This window comes from Hesperophylax consimilis, chromosome 1 (assembly GCF_061612785.1).
Source record: "Hesperophylax consimilis isolate HC1 chromosome 1, BYU_Hcon_1.0, whole genome shotgun sequence".
In the NCBI taxonomy this organism is placed as follows: Eukaryota; Metazoa; Arthropoda; class Insecta; order Trichoptera; family Limnephilidae; genus Hesperophylax; species Hesperophylax consimilis.
Window position 1 is genome coordinate 39,050,682 of NC_142836.1, and position 18,882 is coordinate 39,069,563.

The following is an 18,882-nucleotide window of genomic DNA, read 5'->3' on the forward strand; positions in this document are numbered from 1 at the left end:
TTTCGGTGTTATTTTTAACATCCACACGCCCTGTCTAGACTTTGTTGGTCGAAGCCTACAAGCCATAAAGTACCCACAAGTAATATAATATTTTTAAAATAAAAATTATTTTAACCCCTCCGACTTTTCGCGAACTTGAAACTAAAATGTCTTTATCGAAATGTCAATTTCACGAAAACGTTGTGTTATTACCGCCTCACAATCAAAGCTCTATAAATGAAACATTACTGAACGGAGCCGAATAGTAAAAACTGTTTTAGAAAGGTTACAAAATAGGCTTTCAAATTGTTGTATCATAAATAAATATTAATATTTGTAAATATTTAAATTTAGAATGGAAACATGAAAAAATTGTAAAAATGACTCACCTGTAATGTTTTATGTAAAAACGATACTTAAATCACGGATAATGTAAAAAAAAAACACTTATTTCATCGTACAAATGTACAATAAACAATTCTGTCACTTCACTTTTTGACCATTTCATACAAAATATATTTTTAAAAAAATAATTAAACTTGCGAGGCGGGTCGGCACGTCAAACGGCTTTCTTGGCGTCGTTTTACGATTTGGCGGGTAAAATTTGCTTCCACTGAGTAGGTCTTTTTACGGGTTTCTATGGATAACTTTGAATAGAGATGTGAAGCTTCATTCAATACGAATATTCTACTTTTTGTTTTAGGGATGTCACTAGAAGAATAACGGAGTTATGACGATTTTTGTGGAAACACACGCGTTGACGTGTAAACACGCTTATTGTACTTGACTGCTATCGTTATTTTATCGTGTATATCTGCTTACGTTGCTGACCGGTTAATTGGCATTTTCAAAATTACCCAGTACTAGTAAGACTACCCAGTGCTAGTATTATATCCCTTTACAATCGGCAAAAAAATTCCGAATTGTTACGGGCCACACCAGTACAGCTCTTAGTTATACATAATCGCATATGTCTAGGTGACTTACTGGTTGGAACATGAGCGCATGAAGTCCCAGGTAAGCTCACGCTCATATGAAGCCGGTTGTAAAGGGTTATAGTTTTCAAAAGACTGCTTCTGGAAAAAGTATTATGTATAAATTATTTAAATTTTCTAGGATTATAAATCTAAATACATGAATCCACCCAAAGCCTTGCCAAAGCACCTAAAGACGCACTTCCCTCCAACTGGGAAGGACTTGGAGGAGAGGATTGTAAAGAAAGGCATAAGGCCGGAAAACACGGATAAAAACTTGGATAAGCATCCAGAGATGAGGGAACCTCGAGATTGCCCATGCAAGAATGGACTTTAAATTCACATTACCATTTTTAGATTAAAGTTATCCTCAATTTTGAATCCATTAAAATCATGAAATCAGAAGGGGAGATGTATGTATTAACTTATCAGCGCAGTTGAGGGCGACACTATTTGTTTGGCTGTCTCTTGTTCATTTGTTAGTTCCTGTTTTGGCCGCTGGTGTAGATAAGTAAGAAGTATTAGAATTGAGTCTTGTGTTTTGGCGTTTTTTTGATTTGGTGTTGAAGTTTTAGCTATAAAAATTAATGAAACAAAATAATCAATAGAAAATTCGTTTTAATTTCGAGTGAATAAAAATCAAAAGTTTCACAAATTCAATTATTGCACTTTTCGATTTCGTAATATTATTACAACATACTCTTAAATTTGTACATTCTGTTTTGTGATAGTAAACCCTAGGTACACAACATACAATACAATAAATACAATACAATATATATTATTTATTATTCTTTGGGAGAAAGTTTGTCAGCTTCAGTTACACAGGTACACTGGACTCTGCATAATCCAAAATATTATTTCACATTAACTCTTTAAATATGTAGTAATAATGTTTATAATAAATTATATGGCATGGCGCACCTATCTCACAACTTTTAAATATCTGTTAATGAGCTCAATTAGTAAATTAATGTATTTTCAATGGCAATTTATTTATAAAATCTATATATTTATATCATAAACTTATTGTTCTGTTGATTGTTTTAACTTTCTTATGGACATTCAAAGGCAGAATTGGAGTAGACATTATGTAATATATTAAAAATATGGCAAAAATAAAAATGTATTTCAAAATGTTGCTTTGTACCTGTTTTTTGGTATTAAATTATATGTACACTTTTTATGGGTTTGTAAATAATAACTGAATAATTTCATTCCATTATATTGGGAGTGGTGAACTGAGAAAGAAATTTGAAAACATAAAAAAAATTGCAAGTAAAAAAAAAATTATTTTATGTAATAAAAAAACCATTTTGTTTAACTTTAAAAAATGTATTAAAATGAATTTAATTGAATAATAAAATGTATTAAAACGATAAAGTTTTTTATTGTTCCCTGAATATTTTGGCATGATGGATGTTTGATATGAAAATATCATGAATAAATTTTATTTTTATTTTAATCAATATCGACCTTAATTCATTTTGTTGATAAAAAAAAATGCTAAATACCTATATAATAAAATTAATAAATATAAATGCGACGCTTGCAACAAAATAGGATTGTTGCTTCTATTAAAATGGCACAGAAATGTTGCAATAACACATTCGATTCAATTTCGTTTCGTTAAAAATAATATGGCAAAATGTTACAAAAAGATACAGGCTAAAATAATATGTACATACTACGAAATTGGTAACTTATAGTGAAATGAATAAAGGCTAATTGTACGTAATCATGTCATAATCCTATAATAAATTTGTTTGCGGCATATTGTGCGCTCACTTCTAGAGGAATACTGATTAAGTTTTATTCGTACTTAAATTACGTCGATGTAAAGTTCTACAATGTGTAATAATTAATAATCTTAGTACAGGTAATATGTTAAAGTCTATGTTTAGGTTAAATTCAAAATCACACTTTAAAAAGTAAGGACACGGCACCCGGGAGTCTACTGACAGCGGTCCTCTTGCCCAGTGTTGCCAGCTAAGGATTAAGATAACACCGACAGTTTATAAACAAAGTTAAAATCAACTGTTTACAATACGGTTAACATTGACATATACAACACCGTTAACATTGACCGTGAATATCAATAGTTTAAATATCCTTAAAATTGACAGTTATTGACAAAATTGACTGTTAACATTGACAATTTATAACTCCGTAAATGTCAACAGTTTGTTACATTGTTAACATTAACAGTTTATAAAACCGTGAATTTCAACCGTTAAAATTGACGGTTTGCAACGCCACTAAAATTGACAGTTTACAACACTGTTAATATTGTTAACATAATTTATAACACCGTAAATGCCAACAGTTTTTTTACATAGTTAACATTGACAGTTTATAAGATTGCAAATGTCAACAGTTTGTTACACCCTTAAAATTGACAGTTAAAAACACCGTAAACATCAACAGTTTGTTACAATGTTTATATCGACAGTTGATAAGACCTATACTACTGACAGGTTGCCATCGTGGTATGACAGGGATGCCATCTGTAGATTATACCTCCACTAACGAAAATTTAATACTAAGCAATAAAGACACTCCACTATAACTTTAACGACAAACTATTTGTATTAATTAATGATAACAAATTTTGAACCAAATATGAAAACTTATTTTTGTCATGAATAATAATATAATAAAGTACAACCAAGTCCATATCACATCTAAATAAATATTAACATTTAAAATAATGTTTTTTTCTTGTCCATACGCAAAAATTGTGCAATGAATTTGTACATCATGCTTTTCTGTAGGTAACAAAAGTGCATTAAGTTTAAAAATGTAAGATTTTAACAAAACCCTTAAATTATAAGGCAATTCATTCAACAGCACAGGTGTGTCAACATGACTTGTAAAATTTAATTGCTCCTCCCTTGCTAGAAAAGCATCGGTAGAATATAAACAATGGTGTAAAATGAGCAAATAATCTAGGATAATTAAGGTATGTAATAAATAAAGAAAACTAAAAATATTGTCAAAGATCTTAAACCCCTATCATAACACTTAATAAATAAATAAAATAATAATAGACTTGGACAGCTTCATGTGGGGTCCCGGGGGGACTTGAGCGCCTTCTGCAGCTTTGCGTCCAACTGGCTCACTCTCTCCAGGTACTTGGACACGATAGGGGACGGATCATTATTTCGTAATCTGCAATCAAAAATCCACCATTTAGAGCAATATTCGGGCAAGTAAACATGGATTCAATCGGTAAGTGGCTGAGTTGACAAACACATCTGGTTTCCACTCAAGGGTTCATTTCCTTGGCTAGCTCAGTCTTCCATCATTGCACAAGCAACATATTCCGTATTTAATTATGGTAGTAGGAGTTTTTCGAATATAATTAGGTTACCCTGGAATTTTCGTAACCCTGGAATGTTTCTTTCTTTGAAAAAAAGTAATAATAATTCCCCTCTGTACCACCCAGTGTAACCATGAGATTTATTCTTATGGTAGAGGAGAGTTGTTGAAGGTCAACGCGGGATGCTGAGGTTATTCAACTGGTCAAAGGCATTGGAAGCCGCTGGATTCAGCAATGCCTCCGAAAAACTATTGGAGGGGACATTCTTATATTTACAATGTACCAGATTCATTCACTATGTGAATGCTGAGAGTCCAAACTTCTAAGTACATTGTTTACGCTGCACAAAGCAACAATCAATGCTATTCGATGGCTGAAAAATATCAGCATTCTAATATAACCACCACCAACTCTCTCCAATAGTATATAAATGCCAGTACTTACAATCTGCTAGGGTATTTGATGTCGCTAACATCGTGAGAGACCGCTTCGGACTGTGGGTCCCGCAAACGCGATGACACGACCGTGAAATGAGTTCTTTCCGAGTTATCGTGAGGTCGGCTGGACGACTCCCGCTTGTGTGGTAAGGGCTCTTCCAGGAAAGCGAGTTGCTCCATTCTGTTATGATTGCGAGGATTCCGACTGCTCATTGACTCCTCCAGGTTTTTGGCCAAAGTGTTGTTTTTACTTCCCATGGACCAGCTTTTGCTCGATGTTTTGGATGGGTGATTGGCCATTGCCGGGTCCTCGAATGAACGATTAATCTTCATGTCAGATTTCTCTTGCGTATAAGAGGTAGTTGGTAGGTGAGTATATGACTTGCAGTTGCTGAAAGGACATTTGAAACATTATGATATATTGATGTTTTCAATGTAATGCGATTATGATACAACTAACGCAGAGAAGGACTTACCGCAACTCGGTGGGATAGTTATTCGGTATATTGAGGTGAATGTTGGCGCCTATTCTGTTCCCTGTATGCCATCTTCTGACAAGATATTTCATCCTGAATACTGCTATGATTGAAAACACAACACATCTAAAATAAATAATAAATAAATTAACAACAAATAGATGTTAAAAAGTCAGTTTCTTGAGGGTTTCATTAAATGTGGTAAGGGTTACAAACTTGAATCGGTTGGTGGTGGGTGTGGAAGGGTTGCTCCAGTTCTGCATGAGGAAGCTGGCGTTGGCCACCTCCATGAGGTAGCGCTTCTGCCAAACCAGGGCCTTGCGGTAGCTGTCAACCCGCATGTAGCGCCCATATAAGAAGCGCACCTAACAAGCCAAAACAAAGAGGATATTCAACAAAAATTCAAAAGAGAAAAAGCTTTAAATGGAAATACAAATACAGTACATATATTATCAATAGGTGATTTGTGTACCTGTTGGTCGAGGCCCTCGGGCAGGTTGGCCAAGGACTGGGACATCTTCCCTCCCATCTTTATCTGGTTCTCCAACATCTTCACCTTGGCCTGCAGCTCTCTCCTCTCCAAGGTTAGTTCTCTCACGGTTTCCGACATCTGGATGTTTTCCTTTATATTCCTTCTCAACAAATTCTGTAATTCCTGAAAATTCGTAAGTGATGAATATCTTCTGACAACAAAATACACATCTATTATATTATAGTAATAGTTTATACTAGCTTACAAAATCACACAACCTTTTATAAAGTAAAGTTTATACAAATAAATTTACATAATATGTAATTGGAAAATTCAATTATATTAAAAACAATTCATCATGCACATTGTTGTAATATAAATATATTTTTGTGAGTTAGTATATTTAATTCCCAGATTAATAGGTAATTTATTAGCATCATTCAGCATTCAGCATCATTATAAACGACAATAAGAAGTAAGTACCTATGTGTATTTATTAATCTATTAATTCGTCATTAGTATCTAGAAGTGTTATCGTCCCATAACTATATTTAAATAAATTATGATAAAAAGTTGTGCTGATCAATCATTAGTTTTGATTTTTACAAAAATAATAAAATATTACCAATGATGCCTCGTACATCTCCACTTTTTCAAGTTTCCGTTGAGAATTAAGATTCTTTGACTTCTTTTCTAAACTAGCATATTCATTTTTCTGCAAATGCAACATTTCACTAGAATGCACAATCTGCAAATGAAGTTCGTGATTTTTTTTCTGTAGTTCTGCCACTATGTTTTTATAATCAGATTCAAGTTCTTTCCGGAATTGAAGCATCTCTCTCTGAGAGATGTTTTGAAGATTTACTATTTGAGTTCTTTCGTGTTCCAACTGGGTCTTTAGCACAGTTACTTCACTTTTATATGACTCTGATATTTCCACCTTTAATAAATACACAAATTGGACAAATCAAAAAAAAATCACAAATCAAATTTAATGGCAGTCAGAATAAAAAAAAAGAAAACCTCCACCTGTCTTAATTAACGGTAAATAACAGAAAAATACTACACTTTTAAGAAAAAAAAACTGTTTGGCAATGACATCACTTATCGAAACTCATTTCTTTTCAAAATATTCTATTACATAGTCAGTTTTAAGACCTAGATCATGCTAAATTGCAGGCCATATATAAAAACGTCAAATTGCAAATCTCAAAATAAATTCAATATGAATAATGTTATATGTATTTTAGTAATAACAGGCAAAATAGTTAAATGAGTGATTTGTTATTAATGGTTGCAAATAATAAACAAAACGTTGTTAGTCAAGCTGAGGAAAAATTGTAGTAAGTTAAATGAAAATCAACCTGGTCCTCTAGTTTACTAGAGAGTCGGTCCAACTTTCCGCGTTGGGCTCTTTCAAAGTCATTACTAGACTGTTCAGAAGCTAATTGCTCGCGCTTCAATGTCTCCAATTGCTTTTGTAATTGTGCTGTGATGGACTTCTCCCTTGTCAGTTGCATTTGCGATTGAGATTCCGAATCGTTTGCTGCTTCAAGACGGTCCTTCAGTATTTTAATAACTTCAGCGTTTTGATTCTGTGAGAAAAATAAGGAACAATGAAAAAATATGTAAAATTGAGGAAATCAAAAATTCCTTTGGAAAAACGTCCACAGAATAAATTATATTAAATTGCAAAAAATAAATTAACACACTTTAATCGGGAAGAGTAGTTCTACCCGTTCGGTCGATTGATGCTTAACGTCGGGAAGGGTAGTTCTACCTTCTGTACCCGCCTCATTTCAATGGCAGAAGAGAAGAAATTATCTGATGTTTTTATATGAACATTATATACCAATCTCTTTATAAAGGTCTCAACTATATGTACATAATTATCAAATTGCAATGCAAGTCTTTTTTTGTATTTATCTTGGAGTCTTTTGTGTACATCGATATTTCAACTAAAATGGCCTATATTATGTACTGCCGTTCCTCATCCAGAACATATATATTATGTGAGAGACGACATGTCGATTCTTGTCATAGTGGTCTGATCCTACTTCCTTTTTCCTGTTTTGGTAATCCTGGGATGACATCATCTACTCGCTCTGTGATTGGTTGTTTGTTTTGTCACCCTCAGTTGGCGTCTCGCGTCGTTTCATTTGTCAAATTGACATCGAAATTCTTTCGAATGTGGTCGAATTATCTCGCGCTAAGTTTTTTCAAATACATAAGTGCTGAGATAACTCAAAAACGAGTGAAATAACTTCCTTGAGAGTGTTTCCTTTTCGTGAAAAGAAAAAATAGTTCTTTGTGTAGATTACGCGTTGTGCATTTGGCGGGAAGAACGCAGTATAACGGTCAGATTTTTTGCGTCATAATGTCTACCGTAGTTCCGACGAAATCTACGCACAAACGCCGTAGCGAGGATATCGATTCCTCCTCTACACACAGACGTCGCAGCGAGAATTCGGATTCGTCTTCGAGTTCGGGTTGTTAGCGGCCTAAAAACAAAAGGCGCAAAAAGAGATCGCAAAAGAAGATGCTCAAGAAATTGACGCGCCAGTTAAGCGATCTGCAGCGTTTCGTGTTCAGGCGAGATGCCGCGGCCGCCGGCAATTCTGACGCGAGTGAGTTTGAGGGTTCCGAAATTGACGGCGAGTCTTTGTCAAACCCTGTAGACGCGCCAGGCACCAGTGCTTGTGGTACATCCGCTGCTCCGATTTTTCGTGTGCCGGATCCCACAGTTGCCTTAAAGGAACCGTTAATGGGAGCACCGACAGATGCTATGTTAAAGATGGTGGAGCGCCTGCAAAATTTTGATACTCCCGGTTGGTGTAACGTACGCTACGCAAAGGCATTAAAAGGCATTTCCGGAAGCGGGCGGAAATCGTTGAGCGGCGACGCCATCGTATCCTGGAGTTGTGCAAAACTCCATCGGAGAAATCAGCCCTGGATAAAATTCCTCCAACGGTATCGCACCTTTTTAATGAAGACAAGCTTGTCTCCCAGTTGCAGAGACTTGGTGGGGCAAGCAAAGTCTTCAGGGCTCAGATCTCGCAGACCCCAAGGGTTGCGAGGCAACCCTTGGGGTCTGCGAGATCTGACTTGGAATCTGTGTCAAGGCCAAATAACAGAACACAGACTCAATGTGCTTCTGCAGGAAATCTGGGTTTCACCCAATTTCCATATCAGTACCGGCGGGCAGACCCCGGTCACCACTCTGGCCCTTCCTCCTCTTCCAGCAGAGAACGGAAATTTCGGAGGCCGACGGGGCGTGGGCAGACCTCGCACCGTCGTCCCCGAAACAATTGACAATCAGCCCAGGCGATTTCAGGGAGGGCAATTGCGAAGTTCTTTAGAACAATGGCGTATCGCAAATGCCCCCGACTTCGCCCTAAAAATCCTCAATGGCTATCGGATCCCATTTTGGTTGAGACCTCCATTGTCCAGACCCACTCAGGTGAGGTTGCACAATTTCACCACAAGACAAACACCCGAAATGGACATACAAATAAAGGAGTTGCTGAAGATGGGAGTGCTGGAACCAGCACCCATGAATCGGGGTTTTCTCTCCCAGATGTTTCTGGTGCAGAAGAGCGACGGGACCAATCGTCCCATCATCAATCTGAAAGTGTTGAACGATTTTGTGCGAGGGAAAAAGTTTTCCCTGATCTCCCACTTCAAAGTACCCGACTTTTTGCAACCCGGAGACTATATGACAAAAGTAGATCTGGCGCATGCGTACTTTCATATACCAGTGGCAAAGACCCATCGACGTTTTCTGCGTGTCGTGTACAGAGGTCAATGTCTGCAGATGACATGTTTGCCCCAGGGCTTGAGCAGTTCCCCTCAAATTTTCGCAGCAATAACCAATTGGATCGCAGAGATCCTTCGAAAAAAGGGCATTCGAGTTATTGTGTACTTGGACGATTTTCTCCTGGCTCATCAGAGTCAAGAAACTCTCCGACTGCAGACACTAGTAGTGTTGGATTTCTTACAGTCGCTCGGCTGGACCATCAACATAAAGAAATGTGTTCACCTACCGACACAGGCGATAGAATATCTGGGAGTGTTATGGAACACTGGCCTCAATCAGAAGATGCTAACCAGGAACAAGTGCCGGGCAATATGGAAGTCGTTGCAAAAGGTTATGACAAGGAAGGAATGGTCCCTGAGGGAGGCGCAGAGCATCCTAGGACAGCTGAACTTTGCAGTGTTTGTGGTTCCCAGGGGTCGCTTGCACTGCAGGCAGATGCAGCTCCAGTCACTTGCCATGACAAAGCTCCCACTCCGGAAGAAGGTACCTGTAAACCTTGCAGTACTGGAGGATCTAGATTGGTGGAGGCACAACGTGAGTACGCATTCCCTTCTCCATTTCCCCAAAGCATGCCACTTCATTGCGACAGACGCAGCAGACAGCGGGTGGGGGGCGCAGGTAGACGACATCCCACTCTCAGGCTGTTGGACACAACAGGTGACAAAACAAACAACCAATCACAGAGCGAGTAGATGATGTCATCCCAGGATTACCAAAACAGGAAAAAGGAAGTAGGATCAGACCACTATGACAAGAATCGACATGTCGTCTCTCACATAATATATATGTTCTGGATGAGGAAGGCAACATAATAAGAGTTTTAATGGTAGGTAAAACTCCATCATTATTGAACACCTGACACTTGATAGGTATTGCGTTTGAAGATCAACGAAATAAGTCATTTAGATAACATATTCTGTTATTCTAATAATTCAATTCCTGGAACCAGGGTTTTTATGACCATGAAACCCGAAACAAATCTTTCTATCTCTGTTCCGCACCCACTCAACTCCTAGGTGCGAGCGAGCGGAGAGTGTCGAGCATTTAAAAACAGCAGGTATCGGCAAACACAGTTAGGCGGACCATAATAAATATTTACAAGTGCGTGCCAGTTTTTAAAAAGCAAATTGTCCTACGGTTGTGTTCCGAGGAGATAATATTTATATTTGCTTTTTCAAACCTTTCAAAATGGATTCTGAAAATTACGAAAGTGGTAATGAAATCGTCGCAGATAATTTATCTGCCTGTTCTAGTAATTATTTGCCTGAATTCCATAGTGAAAGAGAAGAATCTAGTGGAAGTGAAGAAATTCCTTGTAGGATAAGAATGTCAGTGATGCCATTACAGTTCAGTAATTCTGAAGAAAGTGATATGGAGGAAGAACAAGGAAATATTAGATGAACAATTTTTAGACGTAAACTGTAACTGATTATATAAAGGTGATTAAAAACTTAAACCTAATAGTGTATGGTGAAAAAAATAAACAATATTATGTGAGCAATATGAGAAGCATTCTACGCTAAGTGATTATTTTAAATTTCATTTGAAAAAATTTCCAATATTATTGGCACGTTCCGATGGTTTTGGTCCGCTGTACCGTGCGAGGGGCAATTGCACACGTGTGGTATTTCAATGTGTAATAATGTGTTACTCTGACGATACTAGAGAAGTGGCAATTGTTTTCGTTTTTATAATGATTTGGGCTTGGTGAAAATATAATAATTTGTAATTTTAAAAAATTGAACCCTAATGACTCAACAATGACTTTGTTTTCAATTTATTATGTTGCATTAGAAATAATACTTGGTTTTCGGCTAGAAATTTTATAGCTTGGGTATGCCGAGTTAGTATGTAGAAAATTTTATTGAAATATTTCCATTATTTTCGAAGATATAGCGATTTAAAACAAATTAAACAAATTCGCGCGGGACCTTTATTTTCGCCCGTTTTCAGCGGTCAGCCGGCGAAAAAATAACCCGATCAAAGTGTGTTAATAAATATAATACTCCATTCTACCCATGAAATAATGAATGTATCTATCTATCATATATCTATATTTTCCTGGAATAAAGAATTTATTTATTTATCATATCTCTTGAAATGACCGGACACCCAACTCAAGTATTTGATTCACATGGTAGTGTCATGTCTTTCTCGGGCGTACACACAACATTGTAGGCGCTAGTTGGGCGTGCTGGGTGTATTGCTGTGGCCCTATGGTCAGTAGCGTGTTGCTACATACATAATATTTCGGATTATTTGGGAAAAATTAAATAAAGTGCAAAAAGGTTTACAAACTTATTATTAAAAAAAAAACATTATTTTTTAACTTAACCTATCCTATCAATCATTTAATCTTTTATTTGTGGTTATCCACTAGGCAACTATGTTACAGAGACCTTTCAATATGGGATAATTTAACCTATCTGTTTGCTTTAAAAATATTTTTAATTGTTCAATGGGTGCTGATGCCTTGTCTCTCTCTTCAGGTTGCAAATGATAAATAGGGATCTCAAAAGCATACATATTGCCAACAACAAAATAATTTAATCATACCTGCATCATTTGTTGCTCTGTTTCATCAAAAGAGGTCTGAGTATCTCTATTCAGTAAACTTGCAGACTTCTGTGTCTTAGCATTTGATAACAAGTTGTCAAGCTGAATTTCACGATCATTAAGCACCTTCTTTAAACTTCCCAGCGCGATCTTGAGCTGCTCATTCTCCGACAATAGTTCTTGTAGATGTCTGTCCTTTTCCAAGCTGTGAATAGCGTTGGCTTCGTGTCTAAAATATATTAAAGAAAGCACTGCATTTTATTACCTGTTACAGTTAGTTTAATGTATTTTTCTAATGCATATTCAAGTATCATCAAATAAGATAAGAATACAGTGAAATAATGAAGAGCCAAAAACTTTTAATTATCATTTAACAGACGGATGTCGCCACTAAAAGCACATTTTGAGAGCCCTTACATACTAAAACTGACAAAAATATGCGATAGAGAGATAGATAGCAGAGAAATTACACCAGAAGTTAATAATAAAAGTTGTTGGACTCTTGAAAACATTTCTAAAATAAAATTTACATTTTCACAGCTTCAGTCAGCTCGTAAACTTGTTCTTGCAGTTTGTTAGAGTCATCTATTCTTTTGTTGAGTTTATCCACCAGTTCCTCCATATTCCCCTCCTCGCTCAGTTGGTTCTTCAGGGTCTTCAGATTGGCTCTAAGAGTGAGCCTTTCCGAGACCAATTCCTTCAACATGTTGTCCTTATCCGATTCATCATTCTTCAGGTAATTCACTTTCATCTTTAAATCTCCAATCTCAAGTTTGGCTTTCTCTAATTGCAGCACCTGCAAAATATTTTCGATAAGTAAATTAAGCCTTCGATAGCATTAATTTAAAAATAAATATGTACATTTTTACAGCTTCACTAATTACAAAAAAAACACTTCCCAACTAATAAACGGTGTTTTAGTTACATTTTGAATTATTACTAACATCAAATTTCTTTGTCTGTGCCACGAAAAAACTTGCAATATCGCATTTTGGCAGACTGACGCATGAGATGACCGTGTGAATTTAACAAGAGTTCTATGAGAAAGTGATGTTTTTTAACAGCATATGTAGGTAAATGTAAACACAACCAATCAATGATTCTATTTTGCAAACAATGAATCCAAAATGTAATTTTTTTTTTTTTTCTCTGGGAATTCCTAAGAAAATTTATTGTATAAACAAGATAAAAAGTGATGTGACAGTTTTCTCACAGATTCCCTAAATAAAAGGAATGCATTTTGCAAAATTTGTATTCTGTTAAATTTTTCGACATTTGGAGTAGTATATGCGGTTTTTTTTTTGTTCATGCTTGAAATTAAAATATTTCTGATTATAAAATTTTACATATATTTCAAATATACAAAATCTAAAAGGTAATTTTATATAGTTTCTAAAATGATATTTATTTTTAGGACATCTTCAAAAAGAAGAAATATATAGCAGATTTAAAATACCTTGGAAATATTCCGAAATTCAATGAGAAATTTTACGTTTACACAACAAATAAACTACCCTCTTCTGCTGTATAAACAATGTGTATAACTTGTTATGGCTGTTAAAAATCAGTTTGGTCGATTTAAGTTTATCAGTAAGGTTTCATTTACACAGTTGTTTATCAATTGTATAAAATTTTCACCACATTTATTAGTGAGGCTGATTATATTTAACAAGACCTACCTTTGAACTCAGTTCTTTTCTTTTCGAGATCAAGTCATTTTGAAGAGTTTGCACCTTCAATCTTATCTTTTCTAGTTTTGTCTGGTACTGATCGTCGACATCATCATCTCCCATGTTTTCTGTGGGAGATCGATGTCCCTCCAAACCACTCAGGAGCCATTTAAACTCTTCTAATTTAATGATATCTTCATTAGTTGGATCGGGTGTTGGCTCTATTTGATTATTATCTCGTTGGATGACATTTTCAACATCACTCTCAATTTTTGACACGGCATCTTTGAATTTGGAGAGGGCACTTTGTAAATTGGTATTCTTCCCGGTTAAGTTCTGTATTTCAGCTGTCAGTTTGCAGTTTTCAGCATTGGACTGCTCAGTGGCGTACTTAAGATCTTGATGTTGTTTTTGCAGAAGAGTGAGGGCGGAAGTTTTCTCTAGTAAATGACCGCTCAGCTTTTTATTTTGTTCGTCTTCCTCGGTTACTCTCTTTTGAAGATCATCCAGTCTATCCAAATTTTCATTTAGACTGTCAATTTGGAGATTTTTCTCGGCAATGGTGTTCTCGAGTTTCTGAAGCTCAATTAACTTGAGTTTTAAATTATGGTTTTCCATTGAATTGCTTTCTAATACTTTACACTTTTCCTCAACTTGAGATAGCTTTACCTCCACGGTCCTCTTTTCTTTGTAAATTTCAGAGATCATAGTTTCCCGCCTTAGAATATCATCCTTCAAAATGTTAATCTCTTTACTTCTTTCCTTGACTTCACTCAAAGCATTTTCTAGTTTCTCCTTCAATATTTGTTCCCCTTTAGCAAAGTTTTCAAGTTGTATATTAAAATACTTCTTGTCTTCCTGCATGGTTTCCAGGCTGTTTTGCAGCACTCGTTCCAGATCTTCCATTCCATTCTTCACAATTGGAAACTCTGACAGTTGTTCTTCAGCCAACTTAAGAGCGTTTGTTTTAGCATTTAGCTCATCTCTTAAAATGCATATTTCATTTTTAAGTTGTGTCAAAATATCGGGGAAATCTTTCTGTTGCGTATCAACTTTGATGCCCATATCCTTCAGAGATCTTGGCAGTTGAAAACTAGATTGACTTACTATAAAGTTTTGCTCAATGTTGTGATAAATGTCAGCATCATTCAAAGATAAATTTGTCTTTCTAACATCACTTTTCTCAACTCTATTCTGTTCCGAGTAATTTTCTTTAGAAAAATCTATTCTTTTTGGTTCAATCGTAACATTTTTATCACCGGAAGCATCTTTATTGGGGAACATTGAACAATTCTCATTCAGGGCTTTGAAATTTACAGATGACGTATTTTCCCGTTTCCTCGGAGATGTAAGTGAAGCTCGGTGTAGTTTAAAGTTTTCTAAGATGCTGAATTCGTCATCACCTTTATGTGCACTATTTATAGTTGGCAAGCTTTGCTCCTTTTGCAATGCGGGACTAGATTCTTTAAGGGGGTGATGAAGGATTCCAGAAGAAGCGGCAATAGGAATGATTTGATCCGTCTCTTGTACGACCGTTGCGGTCTGCTCCTTAACGTCATTGTTAGTTGTAAACATAAAATGGCCCGAAACAAAACTCTGTGGCCTCAGATCAGCATTTCTCATAATTAGATCTGGTTCATCAAATTCGGATATTGACAAAATATCACTCAGAGTTCGAGCAGACAGTTTTCCATCATTGATGCAATCTTTCTCTCTTTCTTCATCAATTTGCAAACCTGAAAAATCATTATTAATTTGAAATTAACGCAACTTAATCAATACAGTAAAATGGATTAAAAAAATCAATTAACAAAGTAGTGAAAAGTAATCGTACTTAAAATAGCTTGAAGGTGTTTTTCCTTCTCGAGTAGCTGCTGTCGTAAGATAATTATATCAGCACTTTTATCGGCTAAAAGGGTTTCTTGCTGAGCTTGGAATGACTCCAATTCCTTTTGGAGTTCTCTACACTTTGACTTGCTTTCTTCCAATTCTCTTCTAAGTCTCTGAACCATCTCTTTACTGGAATCTGCAAAATAAAATAAACTAACTTTACAACAAATCTCCTTATGGTTTATTATGTCGAGATACATGGCGAATCAAACGTCTACTTTTTTTGTAATTTGAATAATCAATTACATACATTGTACTTCGTTGGCGTTCAGGAAGTCACCAACGCGTTTGTACAGTTTTGAGATATCTAAATTTGAATGTTAGAGAAATAATAAAAAAAGATTCTGTAACATAAACTTTAAAAAGTGTGTGTAACATATTTTAGCTTTCATATTTGCAGTATCTCAAAAATGCGTGTTGGTGATTTTTGCCTGATCGGTGACGATTTAATAGTGACATTGAAGGGACCTTGACAATAATATTGGGGATTTCACCTTAATATAGCCAAATAAGATGTTTTCAAAAAGTCGTAATAACATTTATTTTTTTAAATGAATGAAAGCCACATAAGAGGTGAAAGTAAATAGGAGTGCGAAAAAGGAAGCATAGAATAAAGAAGAAAACTAGAAGTGCCTTCCATACAAATTTGAATGGAAGATATCAGTCATCCCTTAATTTTCAAAAATGATTTTAAAATGAAATTTGACACACCTTTTTGTATATAGTACATACAGGGGAGTTTATGTAAGGTGTCATATAAAAGGTTTAGCTTCTGCTCCTTGGCCGCGGACAGGTCCAGCCACCAACACTGCCCCTCCCTCTGCAACTCCACATTGTGGCACGTCTGCTCCAGGGAGATACTGAGAGTATATAGCGGATATAGTCACCTGGTGTCCCTTCCAGCGCCCTCAGCTGCATGTCTCTGCTGCGCAGGCCTTCACGCAGCTGCTGCGCCTCGGCCACTGCCAGGTCCAGCTGCCGCCGCAGTCCCTCCGTGCTGTGGTAGCTCTGCGCCTCCACCGTATGACGCGTCTGCTCCAGCCGCGATTGCAACGAGGAGATGCGCAGGCTCTTCTCACTCACATGCTCCTGGAGGACGTCTCGCTCCATCCTCAGCTCCTGTTACAATTATTATGCATATTGACTAAAAGAAAAAAAAGTAGTCATAAAAGACACAAACACAAGGAGATACACGAACCGGGCAAGCACACAAATGAGGCTTCAGCATGGTTCTTTAGTTCAGAGAAAAATACATACACATTTTTTAAACTAACTAACCATCACAGGAATAGGCAGAGAGGATGGACCGCCAAACAACTTGGTCTGGACACATACTCTTTGCTTCATTCGCATTCATACATACCCTTCTGTTATTCTGACTCTTGACATGACCCGACGCTAGTATTTGACAGCACATTCTTCCTTGGGCATCCCCGACTTCTTCTGCAATTCACATTTACGCCATATACACTCCTTTCTTTGTTCAGCCGCTCAATATGCCGAAACCATCTAAGCTTCCCTCTTCTTAAACTTACTCATTACGCTTGCATTCCGAATTCATTTTTAACATATTCATATACGGTTTTACCACACATATGCCGCAGGAATCTCATTTCCACGGCATCCAGTCATATTTCATCCTTACTATGACAGTTCTATCATCACTGCCAAACATCAGGGTTGGTATCAGCACTCCATTATGAACTGCTAGCTTCGCTTCTTTCATGTACTAAATTTAAATGCATAAGATTATCATTATTCTGAAGTATGATTTGATTGTTTGAATATCCACCAAAACTAGGATGGTCACTGAAGTGATAAACCTAAAGAATTGTGTTGTGGGGGTGTCTGTGTTACCTAAAGTCAAATTTATATTTACACTAAAACTCTCTTATCCACTGGATCACTGGGTTCATTCTTCAAAATATTAATATAGAAATATATGAAACTGCTTACTGTGGTTTGAAGCCAATGAATTCACCTAGATTTCAGCTTATTATCCCATATGTTTAGGTTCTATAAATTTGGCACATTATGGCAAGCGATTACTCAAGACGTTTTGCAAACTCGCTATAATATGCCAAAAATCATTTGAACGGCTATAAGAGTTTCCAAGGAACCGGAATAAAAAACTTTGTACACATTTATTGGTGGGATTATTTGATTGACTCGAGTGATGGAGATTTCCGGGTGTTCGAATTTCGATTCAGCAATTCGATTTAATGAATATCATACCTACAAATATTAAAATTCAAAAGATATAAACTGCTTACTACAGTTTAAAGACAATGATTCCACCATTTTTAAATAATTTTAAGTTGTTAAATTTATAATTCATTTCAATTCATAAAAATCACCAACCTAAATTTGGGTAGCCATCGCTCGAGTGGTTATGTGGGTTGTACTGTATATTATGTTTAGCATTACCTGCGTCACATCCTTGAGCTGCGTCAGCTGCATCTCGAGGTCGCGGATCCGCTTTAGGGCCGCATCCTCAGCCCTCAGGTGGCGGTGCACACTGTCCCCCAGTTGCAGCACCTCCAACACGGGGAGTCGGGCCACACGCACGCTTATGGGGGACGGATCCCCCTTGAGAACCAGACAGAAAAATTGCAATTAAACCAAACAGAAACACGACAATAGAACAGTGTGGCTATTGTCGTGTAAAAACAGAGAAGGTCTGCATAGCTCTTGTAAGCAATGAGGTAAAGAACCTTTGTGATAAATCATTTGACACCAGCCCAGATCCTTAACAATCCCCAGAAGTTGATTTGTTTTCCGAATTCCACGGAAAGAAGAACAATGAATTCTATGAATGCTTGAGTCACCCAGGTGCAGCAGTGCGTTCTGGACGACATCTGCATTAGCTTCAGTGTGAAGGAAGTCACTTTAAGGAATATTTTCGAGTTGCACAACAATCACATAACATAACAATCGATTTAGTGTTGTTGAAGGTTCAGTTCTCGTAAGTACAAACAAACTTATATGTATCAATATCAATTAGGATTATAAACCTCATAGTAATATTTAATAATTGAAGAAGATAATGAAAATATGAAAGACACAGAAAATAAAATAAAATAACAGTCGCAACTGAGACTCGAACCCTGAAGTATGAGATTAATAAAATGACAGAATGTAATTAATTAAGGCTGGAAGTTCTGGGTTCAAGTCCCAGGTGCGTCAGTTACTTCTTTATTTTCTGTTATCCCTTTTAAATTTTCGTTGAGAATTGTTGTTATTATCGTCTTCAATGATTAACTTATATCAATGAAAATTTGCTTAGATC

The 18,882-nt window shown here is 36.4% G+C and overlaps 1 protein-coding gene across 4 annotated transcripts in view; it reads right to left on the bottom strand.

Annotated features, from left to right (window-relative positions):
- Window positions 1-1,554: 1,554 nt before the first annotated feature.
- Plp (Pericentrin-like protein) overlaps window positions 1,555-18,882 on the bottom strand; it is a 73,835-nt gene continuing 56,507 nt past the window's right edge. For 3 of the 4 annotated variants that reach the window (XM_089633614.1, XM_089633606.1, XM_089633630.1), the window contains 13 exons: window positions 18,021-18,182; window positions 16,481-16,712; window positions 15,538-15,729; window positions 13,713-15,439; window positions 12,564-12,829; window positions 12,034-12,262; window positions 7,025-7,255; window positions 6,286-6,600; window positions 5,661-5,843; window positions 5,405-5,553; window positions 5,189-5,314; window positions 4,720-5,103; window positions 1,555-4,124 (listed from right to left, as the gene is read on the bottom strand). In XM_089633614.1, coding sequence (XP_089489740.1) covers window positions 4,016-4,124; window positions 4,720-5,103; window positions 5,189-5,314; window positions 5,405-5,553; window positions 5,661-5,843; window positions 6,286-6,600; window positions 7,025-7,255; window positions 12,034-12,262; window positions 12,564-12,829; window positions 13,713-15,439; window positions 15,538-15,729; window positions 16,481-16,712; window positions 18,021-18,182 — 4,305 coding nt within the window. In that variant the 3' untranslated portion in view covers window positions 1,555-4,015. The remainder of the gene's footprint in view (window positions 4,125-4,719; window positions 5,104-5,188; window positions 5,315-5,404; window positions 5,554-5,660; window positions 5,844-6,285; window positions 6,601-7,024; window positions 7,256-12,033; window positions 12,263-12,563; window positions 12,830-13,712; window positions 15,440-15,537; window positions 15,730-16,480; window positions 16,713-18,020; window positions 18,183-18,882) is intronic. The other variant, XM_089633623.1, reaches the window with a different exon arrangement.